A 23680-nucleotide genomic window follows, 5' to 3' on the forward strand; every position below is an offset into this window, starting at 1 on the left:
GGGGTCTAAAAGAGTTTTTCTAATCCCTCCACCTTTTGAAATGTGAATCCTCCCAAAAGTAGTCCGACAACACTAATACCACTTTTAAGGCACTTGCAGAAAGAGTAGGGCCAGGCTACAATTTATTAATTTATAATTTATTAATGAGGGGCAGCGGGGAAAGGCGCCCTCGGGAAGCTTCCGGGGATAAGGGGGCGCTTGGGGAGAAGTTTCTAATTTTACTTTAGGGTTACCTTAATTCGACGGGCTGCCTATATTCCGTCCCTGCCGCACCAAGCTGCACGCGGGCTTCGCACAAACGCCTCGTGGCCAAGGTCGCGGCCGAGGGCTGAGCGGGCGTGCCTCGGGGAGCCGCGGTCCCGCCCCCCTGCAAGCACAGCCCCCGCCCCGCGCGCCGCCCCGCGCCCGCCCGCGGTCAATAGGGCCCCGGGTCCCGCCCGCGGGCCACTCCGCAGGGACGCGCTCCCGGGCCGGCTGCGGAAGATGGAGAGGAGGGCTCGGAGCGCCTCCAGAGAGGCCCACGGGAGAGGCGGCGGGTCCCCCCACAGGGAGAACAGGAAGGCGAAGACGGAGAGGGGTGGCGGAGGCCGTGGGCGCCGGGACGCGGGGCGGGAGCGGGCGGGGAGCCGCGGGGAGCCCCCAGCGCCCGCAGCCACGGTGGTGGACGTGGATGAGGTCCGGGGCTCCGGTGAGGAGGGCACCGAGGTGGTGGCGCTGCTGGAGAGCGAGCGGCCCGAGGAAGGTACGGCAGGATGGGATATGGGGGTGGGGGGCGGGGGGGGGGTCTCTCCAGGTGGTACCAAGGGATGTCAGATCAAGTGGAACAAGTCACAGCGCCCGCCGAGAGCCACTGAGGCCAGAGTTAGGTTAGGACTCACTGACCTTCCGCCGAGTGGTGGGGACCAAAATACATCAGAAGAAATACAAACAACATCAACTAAATACGGTTGGAAGCGGAAGGGAGTGTCGTCTAGGTTGAGGACCAGTGAACATGGCAGAGGAATCGTGCAGCCGGTTTTTGTGGCCAACGAGTACATAGGCTCCTAATTTAAGTGAAGACATTCTTGAATTGGTGGTTTTATGCGACTATGTAGCTTACTATTCTCTGCTCATCCCCACCCCTCAGTCTTACCTAAAAGTATTTTAAACGTCCTTTGGGATGATCATTTGGCCGCAGAGCCAAGGAGAGAAGTGTCAGACCTGAATTCAAACTCAACTAACTAGACATGTTATCAAAGGCGGGGCCTTACCCCACTGAGCACCGAGGATAACAATACTTAACCTCCCAGGGAAGAGCTGAGAGTGCTAGGAGATAAGCCATCCAAAGCACTTGGCACCAAGCTTGGAGCAGAGGATATGCCAAATTTGCACAGATTCTTTGCAAGCTAAGACAGGAAAGTTAGGCCAAAGGAGGGAATCATAGGGAAATACATAGTTTTGGCTTCTGCCAAAAGTGGGTGAAGCCACTCTTAGAAACAAATATATCTGCTTCTAATCCTTTTCATAATGAACGAAAAAGATTCATGACACCTTCAGCGTAGAATGACAGGGGTCTAAAGGAAAGTAAATAAGGAATAGTATGCTGTATTGCTTTCTGCTGGCAATGAAATTTTAACATAATTTCCTGGTTACCAGCAAAACAGTATATGCTGGAACATTGGAAGCTGTGATTTGGGGCATCTGGGTGGCTCAGCCAGTTGAACGTCTGACTTCGGCTCGGCTCAGCTCATGATCTCACAGTTCTTGAGTTCTAGCCCCGCATCAGGCTCTGCGCTGTCAGCTCAGAGCCTGCAACCCACTTCAGATTCTGTGTCTCCTCCTCTCTCTAACCCTGCCCTGCTTCTGCTCTGTCTCTCTCTGTCTCTCAAAAATGAACATTAAAAAAATTTTTTTAAACATTAAAAAAAAAAAGAAAGCTATGGTTTAAGAAAGATTCTTGCAGCTGGGGTGCGGTTTATACAGACCATGTTAATGCTGTTTTGCCCAACTGAGCCCTTTCATCAGTCAGAAACTTCTGGTCATTAAAGGTTTGTTGGGTTCAATGCCACGGTATCATTGAGGTTAGAGATAAATATTATGCCTCAGACCACAATGGTGGGAGAGGCAAGGAAGAAAGCTCCCCCTCCACCTCCATATGGAACTTTTACTATGTGCCAGGCACACACTGGGTATTTTACTAAGTATTATCATTCCCACATCACTGATGAGGGAGCATGTTGAGAAATTAAGTAACTTGCCAGAAACCTACAGCTGGGAAATAGAGGAGCCAGAATTCCAGAGTATGGTGGTCCGACTGAAAAGCCCATCCTGGCATGCTTTCTTGTCATGGTCACGACCTTGCCACCAACCGGCCCTGTGGCCTCAGGCAAGTAACATCACCTTTGTGGGCTTCACTCAGTTGCTATTAAGTGACTAGAACCCAAGACCTCAAGAAGCAGAGGAGAAGTCTCATTGAGGCTGAGCTGGCCTTGCTGAGCCCCTGTCTGAGATCTCTGTGGCTTCTAGGGGCCCAGGGAGCAGAGAAACAACATTCCCTTCTCCTCCACTCGTACCACACTCCCACGGCCGGCCTCCTGAAGGCCTGAGTAGAGTTTCACCTTACCAAAGTGTTGGAGATTCTTAGATTATGTCATACCTAAGGCTCTTCCTGCCGTAACATTTAATATTTCACTGTTCACTTAAACCGAACAAATTGAATATTCAAGGAACTTGTTCCAAGAGAACAGTATTTTGTGAGTAAAGCTATAAGTTAGATTTGGGGTATAACTATTAGTTTTCTGCTCACATCCCTCACTACCATAGGAAGGCATTTTGAGGCTCTTCTTCCCTTCCAAAATGGTATTTGGTCTGTATGTACATGTATTTCTTTTTACTTGCCATGGTTACCACTGGCAGGTGAAATGTATTTATAAACTAATTAAACATGGCAATAACACCCCTACTGCCCCTAAGAAAGAATATTGTAAAAACTAACATGGCATTGATAGAGTAGCATTTCCCAAAATAGATGGCGTAAGAAATAATTTTTATAGAACATGAATTTCCTTGAAGAAAATTTGCCTGGTCAAATGTTTGAGAAAGCCTAGAAGAAACAAGGCCAAGGATGATGCTTTACTGCAGGGAATTTCTCGGTGTGCAGATGAACACTGGGATATACAGTGTTTCCTAAACTTGTTTACCCAGGGTCCCCTTGCTTTGTGGAGCACCCTGTGGGATTAGTATTCCATGGGACACACTTTGGGAACTATATACTATAGCATTTAGCGCCGATGTTAGTTTTGTGCTAGTACGGCTTTTGTATCTGCTTTCTTCAAGTGATCCATTTGGTGATGACCTTTCCAATTATTTTACTGGCATGGAAATCAAATATTCAAGCCTACCACTTAGTTTTCCTCTTTTTTCCATCCCTCAAATATAGGCTTTTCACCATCCCTAACGATTAGTCACCTTCTAGTCCTCTATGAGGCCTTTAAACTCATAAATCATATCCCTTCGGCCCATTTCCCAGCACCTTGGAGATTAAACTTCTTGAGATTTCCACAACTACTACATTTAAATAATTTTCACTATCCACTTCTCCTTCGTTCTTATGATTCAACAAATATTTGTTGAGCACCTGTGTTGTGTCGGACACTATGTTGTATGTAGGCCCCAGGGACACAACGTAAGCCAAGGCCCCAAGAAGCTTATGTTCTTGCGATTAACTTTCCCTCAGATGTTTCCATTTATCACCCAAGCGACCCAGAGGTTCTGCAGTCCAGTGCATCATTGCTTTCGTGAGGACTGTTTGGAGATCCACATCCTGACCCAAAAAGGACTTCAGTGGAAGAATTCCAGACATCTGGGGCAGGTGGTGGATGGGGAAGTAAGCTCAGGGAAGACGGACCTCTGCACACATGTGGCCTGAGTCACCTTGGATTCAACACCCGGTACATGAGCAGCACACCAGTAAATTTTATGCATATGTGCCATTTCACACTTACATCAGTACTATGAAAAATATCTCATGAGAGCGCTGCTATGAGATATTATGAGAGTTATATTATGAGATTTTATGAGATAGCTACTATATCTATATAATAGATATAGCATAGTTAACAGCCCCATTGTATAGGTGGGGAAACAGGTTCAGAGAGATCATGTGCCCTGCCTAAGATCATTTGACAGAAAATGGTAGAGCCAGAACTCAAACCCAGACCTTCTGCCCCGATTCTGTGCTTATTCCAGGTTCCTCGCCTTTCCAGGAATCTTCTCCACTTTCCACAGGCCTGCACAGCCCTTCACAGACAAGCCCTATCATGTGAACTGACCACTGATATCCAGCTCACTCTAAATTTCTAGCAAAGTCTACGCATTGCTCTGACCCTAGTACCAAGGACTGACCAACAAGTGCTAGTCAGTGAGAATGGTAAAGTTCTAATATAATTATTCTTTGACCTTTTTTTTTTTTTTTCCAGGTATCAAGTCTTCAGGTTTAGGGGCCTGTGAGTGGCTTCTTGTCCTCACATCCCTGCTCGTCATCATTGTGACCTTCCCCTTTTCTATCTGGTTCTGCGTAAAGGTGAGATTCCATGAGGACCCCAGAAGTAATTTCCTGGTGCCTGTCACTGACCACATGTCCACACTTCTGTGGCTTGGTATGTGCCATCTGCTCTGCACAGAATGGCCTTACGCCCACTTACCTGCCAGGAGAGCTCCTGTTCTTCTCAGGCCTTGCCCAGAGCCTTCGTGGACTCGCCCGGACTGTCCTTTCCTCCCCTGTGCTTTCGCGTCTCGCTGCTTTCACATCCATTCCAGTGCTCAGCACGTATATAATATTTGTTGGCCCCTAGTCTCTCCCATTAGACTGATGGCCCTCAGGTCAGGGGCTATGTCTAGGTCACCGGCCCTCTGCAGCCCAAAGGTCAGCCCAGAATAGGTAACGATGTCCACTTCTGACACTTTCAGGAAACTTCTCAGGCAACTCCTGTACCATGAATGATGATTCTCTTTGGCCCATATGCCTGTCCTTGAAGTAAATGAAGACTGAAGACCTTGTCTATTCAGGAAGCACGTGCCAAGACAGGAATATAAGTGCAAGGGGTTTACTGGGAGGCATTTTCTATGAAAGATTAAGGGGAGAGAAGAAGAGCAGGCAGGGGCGCCTGGGTGGCTCAGTCGGTTAAGCGCCCGACTTTGGCTCAGGCCATGATCTCACGGTTTGTAGGTTCGAGCCCCGCGTCGGGCTCTGTGCTGACAGCTCAGAGCCTGGAGCCTGCTTCAGATTCTGTATCTCCCTCTCTCTGACCCTCCTGTGCTCATGCTGTCTCTCTCTCAGAAATAAATAAAACATTAAAAATAATTGCTTAAAAAGAGAATAAGAGCAGGCAGAGAAAGCCTTCAGACAATGATGCAGTTCTGTGCTATGAGAAGTAGAGGAAGGGTTGGACAGGAAAAGCCTCAGACTGTGGTACAACCCCAGGGCAGTGCTGGTCAGCCTGAAAGGGAACTCCAGAGCAACATTTGCTTCATCAAAGAAGAAGTTCGTGATGGGCAGAAATAGCCAGGCCCTAATGCCCCTGCCATTGTTACCAGTGTCTCGAGGTCCCAGGGACGAGCATGTCCTTGGCTGGAATGCTGCAGGTGCTGCTGGGCCACTGCTGACTGCACTCCTCATGCAAGCCCTTCTCTTCCCCGCCCCCCTTTCTTCAGGAAAGGGTCTTGAATTTTGTTCAGTGCCTTTTCTGCATCCAGTGAGGTGATCACGTGGTACTTGCCCTTTATTCCATTGATATGGTGTATTATAGTCACTGAATTTTGGATGTGATATCAACTGTGTATTCCTAACATAAATCCCGCTTGGTTATAGTGTCAAATGCTTCTCACCTGTTTCTGGGTTCAGGCTTCTGATAGTTTGTTGAGGATTTTACATCTGTGTTCATAGGAGATATTGCTCTGCAGTTTTCTCTTCCTGTGATGTCTCACTCTTTGTTTTGGATCAGAGCAGTGCTGGCCTCAGAGAATGAGTTGGACAGATTTTCCTCCTCTTCTGTCTTTGGGGAGAACCTGTGAAGAATGGTATTTTACTTCCTTGTTAAATGTATGGCACAGTTCACCAGTGAAGCCTCTGGTCCTGCACTTTTCTCTGTGAGAAATTTTAAAACTACGGATGCAGTCGTTTACTCCTAGGTCTTTTCAGGTTTCTTTTTTTTTTTCTTTTTTCAAGTCAGTTTTGGTCATCGTGTCTATATAGGAATTTGTCCATTTCACCTCAGTTATCTAATTTGGGGCATATAGTTGTTCATAGTATTTTCTTTTGTAATCTTTTTTTTTTTTTTTCCTGTAGGGACAGTAGTGATGTTCCTCCTGTCATTCCTTTTTCATTCCTGATTATGAAAATTTGAGTCTTCTTTTTTTTCTTGGTCAGGTTGGCTAAATATTTGTCAATTTTGTTGATCTTTCCAAAGAACCAAACTTTTGGTTTAGTTGGTTTTCTGTATTGTTTTTCTAACTTCTGTTGTATTTATTTCCACTCTAATATTCATTATTTTCTTCTTTCTGCTTGCTTTAGTTTTAGTTTGCTCTTCTATTTCCAAAGGTAGACAATTAGGGTCTTGTTTTGAGATGTTTCTTCTTTTTCATTAAAGTCTTCTACAGCTACAAAATTTCCTCTTGGCGCTGCTTTAGTTACATCCCGTATGTTTTAGTATCTTGTGTTTTTGTTTTCACTCAGTCAAAATATTTTCTAATTTCTCTTTTGAGTTCTTTTGTTCAGCTTCTATATAGTTTTGAATTCCCCAAATTTTCTTGTTGATTTATAGTTTCATTCCTTTGTAATCAGATAATATACTTTGCGTAATTTCAATAGTTTAAATTTATCGAGGTTTGTTTTATGGCAGCATTTTGTCTATCCTAGAGATGTTTCATGTATTCTTGGGAAGAAAGCGTACTTTGCTATAGTAGGGTGGAGTTGTGTGTCCGCACCTGTTAGGTCTGATTTGTGTATCGTGTTGTTCAAGTCCTGTTTCCTTGTTTATCTTCTGTCTAGTTGTTCTATCCATGACTGAAAATGGAATATTAACAAGGTGCCTTGGTGGCTCATTAGGTTAAGTGTCTGACTTCGATTACGGTCATTATCTCATGGTTTGTGAGTTTAAGCCCCACATTGGGGCTCGCACTGACAGTGCAGAGCCTGCTTGGGATTCTCTCTCTCTCTACCCCCTTCCATGCCCTTCCCCCAGTTGTTCTCTCTCAAAATAAAGAAATAAACTTTTTTAAAAAGTGGAATATTAAAGTCTCCAACTATTAAAGTTGTTTGAATTGTCTATTTCTGTCTTTAGCTCTCTTGGTTTTTGCATCTTGTATTTTAGATCTCTGTTTTTAGGTACATGTATGTTTATCATTGCTATACTCTCCTAATGCATTGACCCTTGTATTGTTATACAGTGCCCCTCTTTATCACCTATAACATTTGTGTGTGTGTGTGTGTTTTAATATTTTTATTTATTTCTAGGAGAGAGAGTGACAGCGTGAGCAGGGAAGGGTCAGAGAGAGAGGGAGACACAGACTCTGAAACAGGCTCCAGGCTCTGAGCTGGCAGTCAGCACAGAGCCCGACGCAGGGCTCGAACCCACGAACCGCAAGATCATGACCTAAGCGAAAGTTGGACGCTTAACCGACTAAGACACCCAGGCGCCCCATGTGTGTTGTTTTAAATTTCATTTTGTTTAGTATCACTATAGCCACTTGTGCTTTCTTTTGGTTACTGTTTGTGTGGTATGTCTTTTCTATCCTTTTACTTTCCATCTAAGTGTAACGTTTAATCCAAAGTGTGTCTTCTATAGACAGCAGATAGTGGGTAGCAGGCTCTTTTGAAGGGGGATCTGAGCACCTATATGGCTGCCATAAAGTCCAGCAGTAACTCAGCCATGGACTGTGGCGAATGCTCTCAGGTCTGGTGACTTCCGACGGTAAACCCTAAAAGCCAATTAGGAAGAGCATACCGAAGCAGAATGAGGTATTACGTTTGAGCAGGGTCTTGAAGGAGTCAGACTCCTCTTCATCTCTAGAAAGAATTTTTTTCTTGCTATAAAAGCAGAAAGGAAACAAGTAATGCTAGGGAGCCGAAATATTGTGGGTGACTGGGGCCTGCTCTGGGAACCAAACTTGACATTCATTCTCATTCATTGTTTCAACAAGCAAGGCAGTGTTCAGGCATAGGAGCTATAAAACTCAGAAGCATCAAGAAGACATGGTTCTTGCCCTCAAGGGACGTATCGTGGGGCAGTGGAGCCTGTTACCATAAGAAGCACATTTCAAAACGTGTTACTTTTGGTCTCTTCATTCCATTTTAATAATTGACTATTTTATTTTGAGAGAGACAGAGATAGTGTGAGTGGGGAAGGAACAGAGAGAGAGTGAGAGAGAATCCCATGGAGGCTCTGTGCTGCCAGCACAAAGCCTGACATGGGGCTCAAACTCATGAACACTGAGATCATGACCTGAGCTGAAACCAAAAGTTGGATACTTAACCAACTGAGCCACCCAGGTGCTCCTCAGTAGAGCTTTCTAAAAGTGGAAGGAAAGGGGCGCCTGGGTGGCTCAGTCAGTTAAGCATCTGACTTCAGCTCAGGTCATGATGTCACAGTCTGTGGGTTCGAGCCCCGTGTTGGGCTCTGTGCTGACAGCTCAGAGCCTGGAGCCTGCTTCAGTTTCTGTGTCTCCTTCTCTCTCTGCCCTTTCCCCACTTGCTCTCTGTCTCTCTCTCTCAAAATATAATAAAGACGTAAAAAAAATTTAAAGTAGAAGGAGAATGAGGAAGGGAAACAGACATGGCTCAGTCACAAATAATCGTTTGTTCATTCAACAGTTCAAAGGTGGGTATATATGCGAAACAACAGACCATGTAAGCTAGTGATAAGCAAGCATTAGAACCCAGATCCTGATACTGGGACAGAAAATGAAGTTTATTTTTGAGGTAGGGTGCATTAACTTTCCTGTCTCTTTTCTAATACACAGACATTTCTATACAGAGAATCTCCCTTTTTGTCATTTAAAAATAACTACACATTTTCAGGGCACACTCAATTTTTCTAGGTACATCACCAATGAGAATAGACGAAATCCAATTGAATGATTTTGAAGCCAACCTCAGAAGAAATTGCAGTTTGAAACAAAATGTCACACGTGGTATTAAAATATACCCTCTCTTTCTATTAAATAGCCCATGCATGATCCATATAAAAGCTAATAATGCAGAAGCCACAGGAAAATACAAGATTAAACATGCTGTGATTTTCTTGACTTAGGCATGTTGGGCATAGTAGAAGCATTATTTCTTTTTCTTTAGATAATCATGATTCTTTAAACAAAATTCTGTTCATGGGTCCAAAAAACTAACATGTTTCTGAAATTCTACACTTGCCAAGTGTAGATTGTGGAAATGTAAATATTAATAGAAATTTCTTCTTGGTTCTCAAAACTAGTTTTCTGATATCTAGAATCATTCTCTTGCCTTTTGAAGACTTCATTTTTCTTTCTTGGTATGTTTCAAAACTATTATTTTTCCCTTTAGGTTGTACAGGAGTATGAAAGAGTAATAATATTCCGACTGGGACATCTACTTCCTGGAAGAGCCAAAGGCCCTGGTACGAAACACATTTGTATCCTCCGTAGCCTCGCCAGTTTCTTCAATCCTGCATTCTTGTCATGTGGACCTCAGATTATATGAAATAACTCCATCTATGATATTTGCATTTTCTAATCTGTTTTTTTTTTAAGTTTCTTTATTTTGAGAGAGAGGGATAGAGCAGGGAAGGGGCAGTGGGGGGGGGGAGAGAGAGAGAGAGGGAGAGAGAGAGAGAGAGAGAGAGAGAATCCCAAGCAGGCTCTGTGCCATCAGCACAGAGCCCAGTGTGGGGCTCGAACTCCAGAACCGTGAGATCATGACCTGAGCCAAAACTAGGAGTTGGGCATTTAACCGACTGAGCCATCCAGGCACCCCTCTTTTATTTGTAGCACAGGTCATGAAAGATTACTCAGATAGCATTACTGCCAGGTCACAATGACCAAGAGAGAGGATGGGTGCAGAAAGTCAAACGCCAGGGCCAGGCTGGCTGAAGTGGCAAGTAGGCTTAGGGCCCACGGCTGGGCACTGGTTTGAGCAAAACATGTATTTGGTTAGAGTGCTATGAATTCTCAGAGCAAAGCTGAGCTAGTTCAGAATCCAGGGGTCACACCGAGCCATGGGAGATAGGTGAAGTCCAGCATCCAAGTGGAAAACTGGCCTTTGGTTTGTGGAACTTAGAAAACATAGACTGGACACCTCCTGTGTTGTAGATACTGTGTAACCACCAGGGAGATGAAGATGGATAAATGAGACATGGTTTTTGACCTCTAGGACCTTACAGTTTAGTGGAGTTGATATCCAGAGGTCCAAGCTGATGAAGGTGCCCTGATATAAGTGTGATCAGTCTATAAAGTCTAGTCGTTGGGGTTTAGAGACTCAAGCCAGCCAGGAAGTCATAGGAAGGAACAAAGTCCCTCTGTGCATATATTAGAAAGGGTCCAATTGCCAAGCCAGGAACACAGAAACAGCAGAGAACAGAGACTAGACTAGGGGACACAAATCAGAGTTTGATGATTCAGGACAAGTACATGGGTCCACATACAAGTAGAAGCAGACCCTGTGGTCTAGACAGTGACCATCTTGTTCTGGTTCTCATTGGCATCCTTCTTTATGGGGGCTAGAAAGTACCAGTAGCTGGGCTGCTCCCAGAGGGGTCCTGGGCTCTGTGAGGTGCTGCGGGCTCCAGTAAGGCCTTGGCTTTTGCAAGGGTCCACACTGCCCTGGCTCTCAGGAAATCTTGACAAATCAATCTAAAAACATTTATTGCATATTAACCCTGTACATTACATTAAGTGCATAAAAATAATGAGCCAACCCAAGGGCTGGTATCATGATACTGCTATTTTGTGCTACCTCTGGGGCTCACATTTTAAGAAGTACTACAGGGAGGTTGCTGACTCTACAGTGTGTCATGTTGGTATGTGCACGGATTCAAAAATAATTTTACAGAGCACCTAAAAAGCACTAAGTCAGGCACTAAAGCTAGCAATAGTGCATAAGACATTCTTCTTAGGGAGTTCAAATCTAGTGAAGAGGACAGACATGTTAGTCAAGATCTGGATGGGTCAGCACCATAACCAAGGTGACCCTACAGCCCATTTTGCTGGGGCTAATCCTCGTTAATGCCAGTTGTCCAGGAGTGCATTGTAATAATACTCTCCTTTCATCCTCAAAAGTGTCCTAGATTGAACAACAACAAAAAATGATATGGTAACCTTAGCAACCACAAACACATTATAAAGGCAGAGGTGGGATTGCCGGATGGTCTGTGTGTAGTTGGAGGCTGAGAGAAGCAATGCAATATGCAACCTGACACCGAGGTGAACCCCAGTCTCCCTACCAACTATTCACCTGTCAATTTCCACCCCCCACCCCACCCCCAGGTCTTTTCTTCTTTCTGCCCTGCCTGGATACCTACCACAAGGTTGACCTTCGTCTCCAAACCCTGGAGATACCCTTCCATGAGGTAAGCCAAATGATGCATTTTACTTTCTCTCTGCATTTCATATAACTGAGGTACCAGTTCTGATCCAAGGCAAAATAACTATTTAAGCTCAAAAGTAGAAAAGGAAAGGAGAGCTATGGACTATATCAAATTAAGAACTTCTGTGTATCAAAGGACACAAAGGATCAAAAGAATGAACAGGTAACCTACAGAATGGAAGAAAATATTTGCGAGTAATATACCTGATAAGGGGTTAATATTCAGAATATATAAAGAAATCTTGTAACTCAATAAGAAAGCAAACAACTCAATTAAAAATGGACAGAGGACTTTGTGCTGGTTAATTTTGTGTCAGCTTAGCTAAGCTATGGCACCCAGATACTTGGTCAAACACATCTGAGTGTGGTTGTGAAGGTATTTTTTAGATAAGGCTAATATTTAAATCAGTAGACTTTGAGTAGATTGCCTTCCATAACGTAGGTGGGCCTCATCCAATGAGTTGAAGGCTGTAAAACTAACCTCCCACTGGGAGGAGAGAATTACGCCAGCAGACAGCTCTCAGCCTTACGCTTCAACATCAGCTCTTACTTGGGTCTTCAGCCTATTGGCCTGCTCTGGAGATTTTGGACTTTGTCAGCCTCTACAAGTGTGTAAGCCAATTACTGTTTCTCTCTCTTCTCTGTCTCTGTCTCTCTGTCTGTCTCTCTGTCTCTCTGTTTCTCTCTCTCTCTGTCTGTCTGTCTCTCTCTCTCTCTCACACACACACGCACACACACACACACACACACACACACACACACACCCTAATGATTTAATGATTCTGTTTCTCTGGAGAGCCCTAACTAATACAGACTTGACCAGATATTTCTCCAAAGAAGATACACAAATGGCCGACAAACACATGAACAGATGCTCAATGCCACTAATCATTAGAGAAAGGCAAATCAAAAACACAATGAGATACCACCTCACACCTGTTGGGATGGCTATTATAAAAACAAACAACACAGCAACAAAATAACAAGGGTTGGCAAACATGTAGAGAAATTGTCTTGTGCACTGTTTGTGGGAATGTAAAATGGTGCAGCTGCTATAGAAAACAGTACAACTCCTCAAAAAATCAAAAATAGAATTACATTTGATCCAGCAATTCCACTTCCGGGCATATAGCCCAAAGAAATGAAAGCAAGGTGTTGAAGACATGCCTGCATACCTACGTTCATGGCAGCAATATTCATAATAGCCAAAGATGAAAATAATTCCAGTGTCCATCAATGACTGAATGGACAAACAAAATGTGGTACATACAATGGAATACTCTCTGGCCTTAAAAAGGAAGGAAATTCTGATATATGCTACATTCTGGATGAGCCTTGAGAACATTGTGCTAAGTGAATGAAGCCATCATAAAAAGACAAATAGTCTTATGATTACATTTATATGAGGTACCTAGAGTAGTCAGATTCATAGAGACAGAAGGTAGAATGGTGGTTGCAGAGGTGGGGGCGGGGAAGGAATAGGGAGTTGTTTAATGGATTTCACTTCTGCAAGATGAAGAGAGTTCTGGAGACTGGTTGTACCACACTGTGACTTATATAATGTACAACTACTGAATTGTATGCTTAGATATGGTTAAAAGAGAGGGGACACCTGGGTGGCTCAGTCAGTTGGGCATTTGACTCTTGATTTCAGCTCAGATCATGACCCTGGGGTCATGGGATTGAACCCTGCATTGGGCTCCATGCTGGGTATGGAGCCTGCTTGAGATTCCCTCCCTCTCCCTCACTTTCTGTCTCTCTGTGTCTGTCTGTCTCTATCTCTCCCTTTGCTCCTCTCCACAGCTGATGCTCTTTCTCCCTAAAAAAAAAAAAGTTAAAATTATAAATTAGATGTTATGTATATTTTGCCACAATTAAAAACTAAAAGTAAATATACAGATTTTTGTATTAGAAATTTAGATTTATGAACCTTTCCTAAATTGTCTCCCACTTTACATTTGAAGTTCTTTGTCATTCTGTCTTTTGGTAAGTAGAAACTACATATATTTTTAAGAGGCTTATTTTGGATAATTAAAGGTAAAAAAACTTACCCCTAATCCTATATATGTCATATATATTTATATTTATATCCTATATATGTATAAATCCTTTTTTAAAAATGTTTATCCATTTATTTTGAGAGAGAGAGAGAAAGAGAATGCACAAGCAAAAGAGGGGCAGAGAGAAAGAGAGAGGGAGAGAATCCCAAGCAGGCTCTGCACTGTCAGCACAGAGCCCAATGCAGGGCTGGATCCCATGAACCCAGTCATGACCTGAGCTGAAATCAAGAGTTGGACGCTTAACCAACTGAGCCACTCAGGCGCCCCATCCTATATCTCTATAGACAGATATTGTTATTTTGGAGTAGATCCTTTCAGATTTATCTATGGGTGCAGTTATATTTACAGACAGTTATACATGCCATACTGCTTAATAGCATGCCTTTGTCAATCAACACTCTGTTGTGATCATGGTTGTGTATATTAGCTATGTTTCTACCCCTTTTGTGTTAAATGGACATACAGCTTATGGATGCACCACAATTCCCATTTCCCTATTGTGACTATTTATTTCTATTTTTTTATTATAATAAACAACACTGTGAATGACTTCTTTGCAGTTAAATCCTTAAAATATGTCCTTGTGATAAGTGTCTAAAAATGGAAATGTTGACGGCACAAAAACAGACACATAGACCAATGGAATAGAATAGAGAACTCAGGATTAGACCCACAAATGTATGGTCAACTAATCTTTGACAGAGTGGGCAAGGGTATCCAATGGAAAAAAGACAGCCTCTTTAACAGATGGTGCTGGGAGAACTGGACAGCAACATGCAAAAGAATGAAACTAGACCACTTTCTTACACCATACACAAAACTAAACTCAAAATGAATGAAGGACCTGAATGTGAACAGGAAACCATCAAAACCCTAGAGGAGAAAGCAGGAAACAATCTCGACCTCAACCACAGCGATTTCTTACTTGACACATCTCCAAAGGCAAGTGAGTCAAGAGCAAACATGAACTATTGGGACCTCATCAAGATTAAAAGCTTCTGCAAGGCAAAGGAAACAATCCATAAAACTAATAGGCAACTGAGGGAATGGGAAAAGATAGTTGCAAATGACATGTGAGATAAAGGGCTAGTATCCAAAATCTATAAGGAACTCACCAAACTCCACACCTGAAAAACAAACAATCCAGTGAAGAAATGGGCGGAAGACATGGACACTTCTCCAAAGAGGACATCCAGATGGCCAAAAGACACATAAAATGATGCTCAGCATCACTCATCATCAGGGAAATACAAATCAAAACCACACTGAGATACCATCGCATGAACAAAACAGGAGGCTATAGATGCTGGCCAGGATGTGGAGAAATGGGCACCTTCCTACACTGTTGGTGGGAATGTAAACTGGTACAGCCTCTCTGGGAAACCGTGTGGAGGTTCCTCAAAAAATTAACAATAGACTCCCCTATGACCCAGCAATAGCACTGCTAGGAATTTACCCAAGGGATACAGGAGTGATATAGGGGCACATGTACCCCAATGTTCATAGCAGCACTCTCAACAATAGCCGAATCATGGAAAGAGCCTAAGTGTCCATCAACTGACAAATGGATCAATAAGATGTGGTTTATCTATACGATGGAATACTACATGGCAATGAGAAAGAATGAAATCTGGCCATTTGTAGCAACGTGGGTGGAACTCAAGGGTGTTATGCTAAGTGAAATAAGTCAGGCAGAGGACAGATACCATATGTTTGCACGTATAGGAGGATTAGGAGGAACTTAACAGAAGACCATGGGGGAAAAGAAGGGGAAAATAGTTGGGGAGAGGGAGGAAGGCAAACCATGAGAGACTCTTGAATGCTGAGAACAAACTGAGGGCTGATGGGGATGGGGGAGAGGGGAGGGGGGAGATGGGCATGGAGGAGGGCAGTTGTTGGGATGAGCACTGGGTGTTATATGGAAACCAACTTGACAATAAGCTATTTAAGAAAAAAATAAATAAAAATGGAAATGTTGAGAACACTCAGCTTTTAGGGCTCTTGATGTGCAGCACCAGCCTGCCCCCTAGCGTTCGCACTCCCAGCGCACAACTCATCAGAGCGCTTGTTTCCCAGACTCCAGCATCAGGCTTTTTTTGGCATCAGGTTAAAAAGGTCAGATATACAATTAAGAAAAGTCTGATATACAATTAACTGAATAGTTTCGTCTAAGAAAAGTATTCCTGATATTTTTACAAAGCTATTTACAACAGGATTCCTTTAAATTCTTTTAAATTTATTGTATTCAATAAAAACTCCGTAATCTTCAACAACACATCTATTTTGAATAAAAAGTGGGCCAATGACTTTTTTTTTCTTGCGATAATTTTATTGAGAAAATTTCCTTTGAACACATTTAGCTTCGCTCTCCCCACCTGGGAAAGGACCCCTAACGTAAGGCCTGTTATCCAAACTCTTTTTTCAGGTTGTGACCAAAGACATGTTTATAATGGAGATAGATGCCGTCTGCTACTACCGAATGGAAAACGCCTCTCTGCTCCTGAGCAGTCTTGCTCACGTGTCCAAAGCGGTCCAGTTTCTTGTGCAAACCACAATGAAGCGTCTCCTAGCACATCGATCCCTCACTGAGATTCTTCTAGAGAGGAAGAGCATTGCCCAAGATATAAAGGTACTTAGATAAATTTAAGATCAAATATGTTGAAATATCCCTTGTATTCATTTCTTCATTGGCCATTTATCGAAGCAAGTGCCAGACCTTTGCTGCTGAAGGCTCCGTCCTTTAAGGAGCTTACTGCTAACTGGGGCGCCTGGGTGGCTTAGTCGGTTGGGCGTCCGACTTTCGCTTAGGTCATGATCTCGCAGTTTGTGGGTTCGAGCCCCACGTCGGGCTCTGTGCTGACTGCCAGCTCAGAGCCTGGAGCCTGTTTCGGAGTCTGTGTCTCCCTCTCTCTCTGACCCTCCCCTGCTCACGCTGTCTCTCTCTCTCTCCTAGAAATAAATGAAAATATTTAAAAAAAAAAAAAAAGGAGCTTACTGCTAACTAAGAGGCTGCCAAACTGACCTGAGTCGATCTGGTGATGACTAGTCAGTCATTGCCATAGGTTCTGCTCTTAACCTTGCCCCACGGGCTGTGGCCTCTCTGTGAAGTGCCCACACAGCACAGAGTGTGGAGCGAGTGCCACAGGGGTGGTGGGGCAAACCAGGATGGGGCAGTGGTTATCCAGAGATGGTCAGGAACGAATCCTGGAGCTGACGGGCGAGTTGGGAAAACAGCAAAGTTCAGTAGTAAGTTCAAATACGACTTTCAGAGAAAAGAGGTGAGATGTCACAGACCCTTAGTGATTAATCTCCCAGTCAGTCATTTGGATTTAATTGATTGGGAATTGATAGGGAAGGGGTGGGGGAGCAAGAGCCACCTCAGGAGCAGCCCCGTCCAGCCCGCAGGCAGCACGCTCTGCACCCTCGCCCTCGGCCAGGCTGGGCATCTTCCGTTCTCACCCCGACGAGTTGGCAAAGGCATGAGAGTGAAAACAAAGCAGGATTCTGGGCAGCTGGCCAGCGACATGGCGGTGACCACCAGTGAGGGACCCTGTCGTTGAGGCCACGAGCCCCCAGCACAGAAGTGTTAGGAGGGTATGAATGTTGTCTAGCCGAATGGAGGACATCCAACAGCAGAGCCTAAGGGCCAAAGGCATTGGTAATGACTGTGCCTGAGGGCGCCTGAGCCATCACTAATCTTAGAAGGGGAAGTACCCACATGTCTGTCACTTGTCCAACTTGTTACTTATAAAACTGAGATTAGCATCTTGGTGGAAAAGGGAAAATTGCAGAAAACAAGAGAACCTAAAAAGAAAAAAAGTTAGAATAAGAGGAATACAGGTAGTTGCTGCTCTGGAATTCAAAAACCACTCTAGCATGGGGCGCCTGGGGGGCTCAGTCAGTTAAGCGTCCACTCCTGATTTGGGCTCAGGTCATGGTCTCATAGTTCATAGTATCGAGTCCTCCGTCGGGCTCTACACTGATGTTGTAGGGCCTGCTCGGGACTCTCTCCCCCTCTCTCTGCTCCTCATCTGCACACTGATGTTGTAGGCCTGCTTGGAACTCTCTCCCCACCTCTCTCTGCCCTTCATCTATGATCACTCGCGCTCTCTCTCAAAAATAAACATTCAAAAAAATAAATAAAATAAAACCACTCCAATGTGCTCCCCCTAATCCCCCTCAGACTTTCTTCCTGTTCATCCCTCCCCTGTCCCCAGGGTCCAGACTCTGGACACACAAGCTTGCCTTTGTTACACTGAAATTTTACGTATTCACACATTTGTCTCCCCGGATTATAGACTCCATAATGGCAGGGGTCATATTGTAGTCTTCTCTTTGTTCTCAGCACCTGTCACGGGGCTTGTCTCACAGCAGTCAGATAGTGTGTTTTGGATGAGCGAATGAATGACCCCACTGTTACGGCCTCGTCCCTTGCCATCCCTCCCCCCACCCCGCCCCTGCAGCTAACCGTCCGTGCCCTCAGTGCTTGTCCCACATGCAGCACTTGATACTTGCACGTCTCCTCTTGGGTGGCTTCCCTTCTCCCCGCGGGCAAAACCCTCCCTGTCCTTTAAGATGCCACCTCCTCTTTCAACATCCCTTCCTCTCATCACCCCACCCCTGCCCCAAATTAGCCGGCCTTCTCAGGGCTCTCTGTACACTAAGCTAGTGACTGTGTCACTAGCCACTGAGAAATCATCAGAAATCATTAAAAAGGAAAAGAGTGTGGGGCCCACACACGGAGCTCCATCCCCGCCCCTCCTTTCCAGAGCCCATAGCTCACCCTCTCCTGCCCTCTCGGTCTGGGAAGTGGGGGAACTGGCTGCCACGTGCAGGAAGGAGGCACCTGTAAATGAAGTCCATTTGGGAGGCACCGGACTCATGTTCTCTTATTAATAGATGCATCTTAAAACAGATTTAACAAGCACACCATCTGTATCGGTTTCCCGTGGCTTCTCTAATAAACTGCCACAAATCCAGGGAGTTAAAATGATGCCAATCTAGTCTATTACACCTCTGAAGGCCAGAAGTGCCAAATCGGTTTCACTGGGGCTAAATTCAAGGTGTCAGCAGGGCCACTTCTTTCTGGAAGTTCTTAGAGGAGAATTCATTTCCTTGCCATTTCCAGCCTCTCTCAGTGCCCTCCCCCCACCCACCTTCCCCAGCCTGCCGCCCCTTCCTCCATCGTCACAGCCCATCCTTCCAACCTCTGCCCCCAGATTCACGTCACCTTCTCCTCTCCTGTAGTCACACCTCCCTCTGCTTTCCTCTTAACAGGACACTTATGACTACATTTGGGGTCCCCTGGGAAGATCCAAGATACTCCCCCCATTGTAAGATCCTCTAAACCAATCCCATCTGTAAGGTCTCTTCTGGGGTCACATTCACAGGCTCCGGGGATTAGGACATGGATGTCTTTGGAAGCCACTATTCAGCCTACCGCACCGTCTTTGATTCCACAAATATTTGTTGGGTGGCACCGTGCGAAGTTAAGCAACTTTTTGCAAGGCACTGTAATGTGAAAACAGAAGTCCTCTCAGAGGAAATGTACTTTGGCAGTCAGAACGCGGGGCATGAGGGTGTGGGGGAGCTCCCCTCCCACCTGGACGCTCCCACTGACATCTCAACTCTTCCCTCCACAGGTGGCCTTGGATTCAGTGACCTGTATTTGGGGAATCAAAGTGGAGAGAACAGAAATGTGGGTAGGAAATTAACCAAGAAAGACAACATGATAAAAGGAAATGTTTTGGTTTATTTTAAAATAATTTCAAAAATTATTCTCAGTGAGTTGAGTATTATAGCCACATTAGCATAAATTTGGAAAAAAGAAAAAATTACCCAGTACTTATAGCCATAACAGAATCACTGTAACATTTAGGCAAATTACTTTCATGGATTTAAAAAATTTTTGAGATAAAATTCACATAACATAAAAACTGACCATTATAATCATTTTATTTTTAAAAAACTTTTTAATGTTTATTTATTTTTGAGAGAGAGAAACAGAGTGTGAGCAGGAGAAAAGCAGAGAGAGAGGGAGATACAGAAACCAAAGCAGGCAGCAGGCTCTGAGCTGTCAGCACAGAGACCTACGTGGGGCTCGAACCCACGAACCGTGAGATCACGACCTAAGCCAAAGTCAGAGGCTTAACTGACTGAGCCACCCAGGCACCCCCCATTATAACCATTTTAAAGTACAACTAAGTGTTTTTATTATATTCATAGAGTGGTGTAACCATCTCTACTAATTCCAGAATATTTTCATCACCCCAAAAAGAAAGCCCACACCAATTAGGCAGGAATCCTCATTACTCACCCCCTCAGCTCAACAGCACCAATCCCCTGTCTGGATTTGGCTTTCCTGGACATGTTCTACGAATGCAGTCACATATTGTACGGCCTTTTTTGTTTGACTTCTTTCACTTAGTGTATTGTTTCTAAGGTTCCTCCATGGTGAAGCATGTATCAGTGCTTCATTCCTTTTTACGGTCAGACAACACTCCACTGTGTGACTACACCACATCTGGCCTATCCACTCATTCAATGATGGACATTTGGGTTGTTTCCTCTTTAGGACTATTATGAATAACACTGCAATGACCACTCATGGGCAAGTTTTTGTGTAAACATGTTTACAGATACAACCAGGAGTAGAATTACTGGACCACATGGTCACTCTGTGTTTAACTTTCCATGGAACTTTCGAATGGTTTCCTATGTCGTTTTCATAGTTACAAACAGGGTAATAAATATAATTTTTCTTTTATGTAATACATTATGCATTACTCTTGTCTAGTCAGTTCTACTCTTTTCAAAATCAGTTCCTGTATAAACTTAGATGATGACTTCCCGTGTTCTTGATAGTATGGCTCTTCAAGGCTTTTTTTCTTTTAAGGTTATGTGCTTTTTATTTCTTTTTTATTTGAAAGAGAGTAGGTGACTGGAGGAGGGGCAGAGAGAGGAGAGAGAATCCCAAGCAGGCTCCATTCTGTTGGCACAGAGCTGTACGCAGGGCTTAGTCTCACAAAGCGTAAGACCATGACCTGAGCTGAATCAAGAGTCAGATGCTTAACCGACTGAGCCACCCAGGTGCCCCGAGACTGCTTTTCGTTATTCAAATTTAATAGCTGGGCTTTAGCTTAAACTGTAAGTGGGAAAGATCAGAACAATCCATCAACAAAAAAATGTGTTCTAGTTGTAGAGAAAAAACCCATAGCTCGACTGTAACATCAGTGACCACAGAAGTCTGCACGTGAGGCACTGACTTTTGAGATCCCCTCCCCTGGCCACCGTGTACCTCACAGGGACCGCACACCCCGTTAAGCAGCCAGAACTTGCTGTGCAGGTGGTGAGCCTGTGGGAGACCATGGCGCCGAAAGCGGTGCCGCGTTCCCGCCTGACCACCCTCCCTCTTTTCCAGTAAGGACGTAAGGCTGCCCGCCGGGCTGCAGCACTCGCTGGCTGTGGAAGCCGAAGCGCAGAGACAGGCCAGAGCGCGGGTGAGCCCGGGTGTGGGTGGGCCAGAGCATGGGGGAGCCAGCAGGCAGGTGGGCCAGCGGGGCCAGAGCGCGGCGGGCCGGAACACCAGTGGCCCAGCGCTGGCGGGCCAGCCCCTCCCCGAGGCCGCTCAACACGCCTGCTCCTGCAGAACAGGTCCCCTTTGCTTCCTCAGGCCCCAGGCACCCCGGAGCTGGGAGGAGTCTGGCTTGTGCCCCAGCCCCCACTCTATTAAAAATCTTCTCTTCGAACGTGTCCGTAGCCCCCTGACTAGCGCAGCATCGCTTTTTCTCTTACGCCCTCTCTCTGAAGCTGCTGGTAACAGTGGCCGCCTCCTCCTTCTGGAGTCTTGGCCTTCCCTCTCCCTAAAGACGCCTCCCCACCTTTCATCCCTCTTCTCTAGTGCTGATATCTTCCCCTAGGGAGTACCAGTCACCCGCACCTCTATGCTAATGACCCCAGACCGCGATCCCTAGCTGTGTGCGAGCTGTGGAGGGACGACCGTGCTGAGGGCCCAGTTCCCACCGCGCCAGAGCCCCGGGAAGGCTGTGCTGCTCGCAGCCTCCACGTGCCAGTGAGCAGCACAGATGTGGCTGCCGGCGGCTCCTGAGGACCGAGGTGGGGGTGGGGGATGGGTGTCAGGGAAGGAGGGACAGATTCCTCTTAAAGAACAGAAAGCAGGTGGAGGAAAAGCCTACCACAGAAGAGGTCAGTAACCCTGGGGCGTGGAGAGGAGGGGTCGGGGGAAGGGGAAGGAAGTGGTCTTCTGGGCAGAGTACCTTCTCGATCTCTGGGTCCAGCCCTCTTTGTCCACTTGACGGTGACATTTGGGTGGTCAACTAGGGTGCTTTTGCCCTAGTTAGAAGTCCCGCTTTTGGGCTTCCATGACTTTGCCTAGAATACCAGCCAACTTTTTCTCAATATGGCAAAATCCTACTCACCTTTCAAGGCCCAGCAGACATAATTAATAACTCCCCTAACACTTGTCTACGCTTGCCAGGGCCCTTCACAAATTCCGCCCTGAATTACACTGAGAGCGTAATCTGTCTCCCCTGGACCAAGATCCTTGAGAAAGAGGGCAGTCCGCTCTTTGCTCCCCAGTGCCTGTCACCCAGTAGGTGCTCCGTGCTTGTTTGCTGAGTAACCCCGAGTAGTGAGGCTGTGAGTCAAGCCTCGGAGGAACGAAGAGGGAAGGTCACTTTGCTCCTCTGGCATCTGTTCTCCAGGTGATCGCTGCGGAAGCGGAGAAGGCGGCCTCCGAGTCCCTGAGAAGCGCGGCTGAGATCCTAGCAGGCGCTCCGGCTGCTGCTCAGCTGCGGTACCTCCACACGCTCCAGGCCTTGTCCACGGACAAACCTTCCACGGTGGTTTTGCCTCTGCCATTTGACTTGCTAAATTTCCTGTCTTCTCCCGGCAATAGAGCTCAAGGAAGCCTCCCCTTACCAAATCCTTCCAGACCTGTTGAGCCACCAAATCCTAAAAAGAAAGACTCTCCCATGTTATAGGAAGAGCCAAGGGTAATGTGACAGGAAGGGGCATGACATCTAACAGCCACACCCCTGAGTGAGGCACTCTGTCCTCACCTCCTGCCCTTTCTTTGGCGGCCATATGGAGTGCCCTTGGAACGCACACAGTCACATCCGGGAGTCTGCATGAGAAGACAATGAGACGATGTAATGACAGAGAAGCCATATAACAGGTGTAGGTGGATCATTTAATCAGAGTGATTATGGGAAAGAGCTTTAGCCAACATTCTACTTTGGAATGAACTTTGAGTCTATATAGGGCTAAATTTTGACTTCTAAAGATGCAGGTCAAATGTCTTTTTTGCTGTCTGCCCACTGGCCCCTTTGGGAAGGTTGCTGCTCCCATAGTCCTACCTGCCCCTATTGTTGTGTTCGTCACACTTTACGGTAATCTTGAACTTACGATGCAGGCTTCTCTCCAACTGTACTATGGACTCCTGTGAACTGCTCAAAGGCACGTCTTGGTCATTTTCCTGCAGACCACGCTCAGCCTTGTATGTTCTACCCTATTTCTTCACATCTGACCTTGAGAGTTGTACCACAGTGACACTTAAATGTTCCTGAGTGAAAGAAAATAAAATATATTTGAGCTGGATATAAAGTTTACACCCAATAAAGAATTTTAAAGGAATTCTTTTTATGGAGACTCCTTTTAAAAAAAAAAAAAAAAAAAAGAGTTTACTTGGGGAGAGATGTGTAGAGAGAAGGAGAGAGAGAATACCAAATAGGCTCCACACTGTCAGTGCAGAGCCCAACGTAGGGCTCAATCTCATGAACCATGAGATCATGACCTGAGCTGAAACCAAGAGTCAGATGCTTACCTGACTGAGCCACTGAGGCACCCCTGGAGACCTCTTTAAAATAGAGAAATAGGGGCGCCTGGGTGGCTCAGTCAGTCAAACATCCAACTTCGGCTCAGGTCATGATCTCATGGTTCGTGGGTTTGAGCCCCGTGTCGAGCTCTGTGCTGACAACTAGCTCAGAGCCTGGAGCTTGCTTCAGATTCT

The 23680-nt window shown here is 45.5% G+C and overlaps 1 protein-coding gene and 1 long non-coding RNA gene across 3 annotated transcripts; one reads left to right on the top strand and one right to left on the bottom strand.

The window, feature by feature from the left end:
- Window positions 1-483: 483 nt before the first annotated feature.
- Window positions 484-22652, top strand: NPHS2 (NPHS2 stomatin family member, podocin). Of its 2 annotated transcripts, XM_039255405.1 has the most exons (8): window positions 484-742; window positions 4458-4561; window positions 9554-9626; window positions 11491-11573; window positions 16076-16279; window positions 19293-19348; window positions 21071-21149; window positions 22374-22652. In XM_039255405.1, exons 1-8 carry the CDS (start codon window positions 484-486, stop codon window positions 22650-22652), a joined length of 1137 nt encoding a protein of 378 aa, XP_039111336.1. The 2 variants fall into 2 exon arrangements, with proteins under 2 accessions (XP_039111336.1, XP_039111337.1); XM_039255406.1 differs by lacking the exon at window positions 16076-16279.
- On the bottom strand, window positions 19040-20112 carry LOC120247473. Its single transcript, XR_005532319.1, has 3 exons — window positions 19967-20112; window positions 19253-19312; window positions 19040-19161 (listed from the first exon to the last, which is right to left on the bottom strand). It is a non-coding gene; the product is annotated as an uncharacterized LOC120247473 (long non-coding RNA).
- Window positions 22653-23680: the final 1028 nt, after the last annotated feature.

The sequence above is a fragment of the Hyaena hyaena genome, unplaced genomic scaffold (genome assembly GCF_003009895.1).
Source record: "Hyaena hyaena isolate Hyena2069 unplaced genomic scaffold, ASM300989v1 scaffold_525, whole genome shotgun sequence".
In the NCBI taxonomy this organism is placed as follows: domain Eukaryota; kingdom Metazoa; phylum Chordata; class Mammalia; order Carnivora; family Hyaenidae; genus Hyaena; species Hyaena hyaena.

Coding starts and splice junctions, on each gene's coding strand:
- NPHS2 (XM_039255405.1), top strand. CDS start 484: ATGGAGAGGAGGGCTCGGAGCGCCTCCAGAGAGGCCCACGGGAGAGGC. Junction 4,562..9,553: donor CTATCTGGTTCTGCGTAAAG/GTGAGATTCCAT, acceptor TTTTCCCTTTAG/GTTGTACAGGAGTATGAAAG. Junction 16,280..19,292: donor GCATTGCCCAAGATATAAAG/GTACTTAGATAA, acceptor TTCCCTCCACAG/GTGGCCTTGGATTCAGTGAC.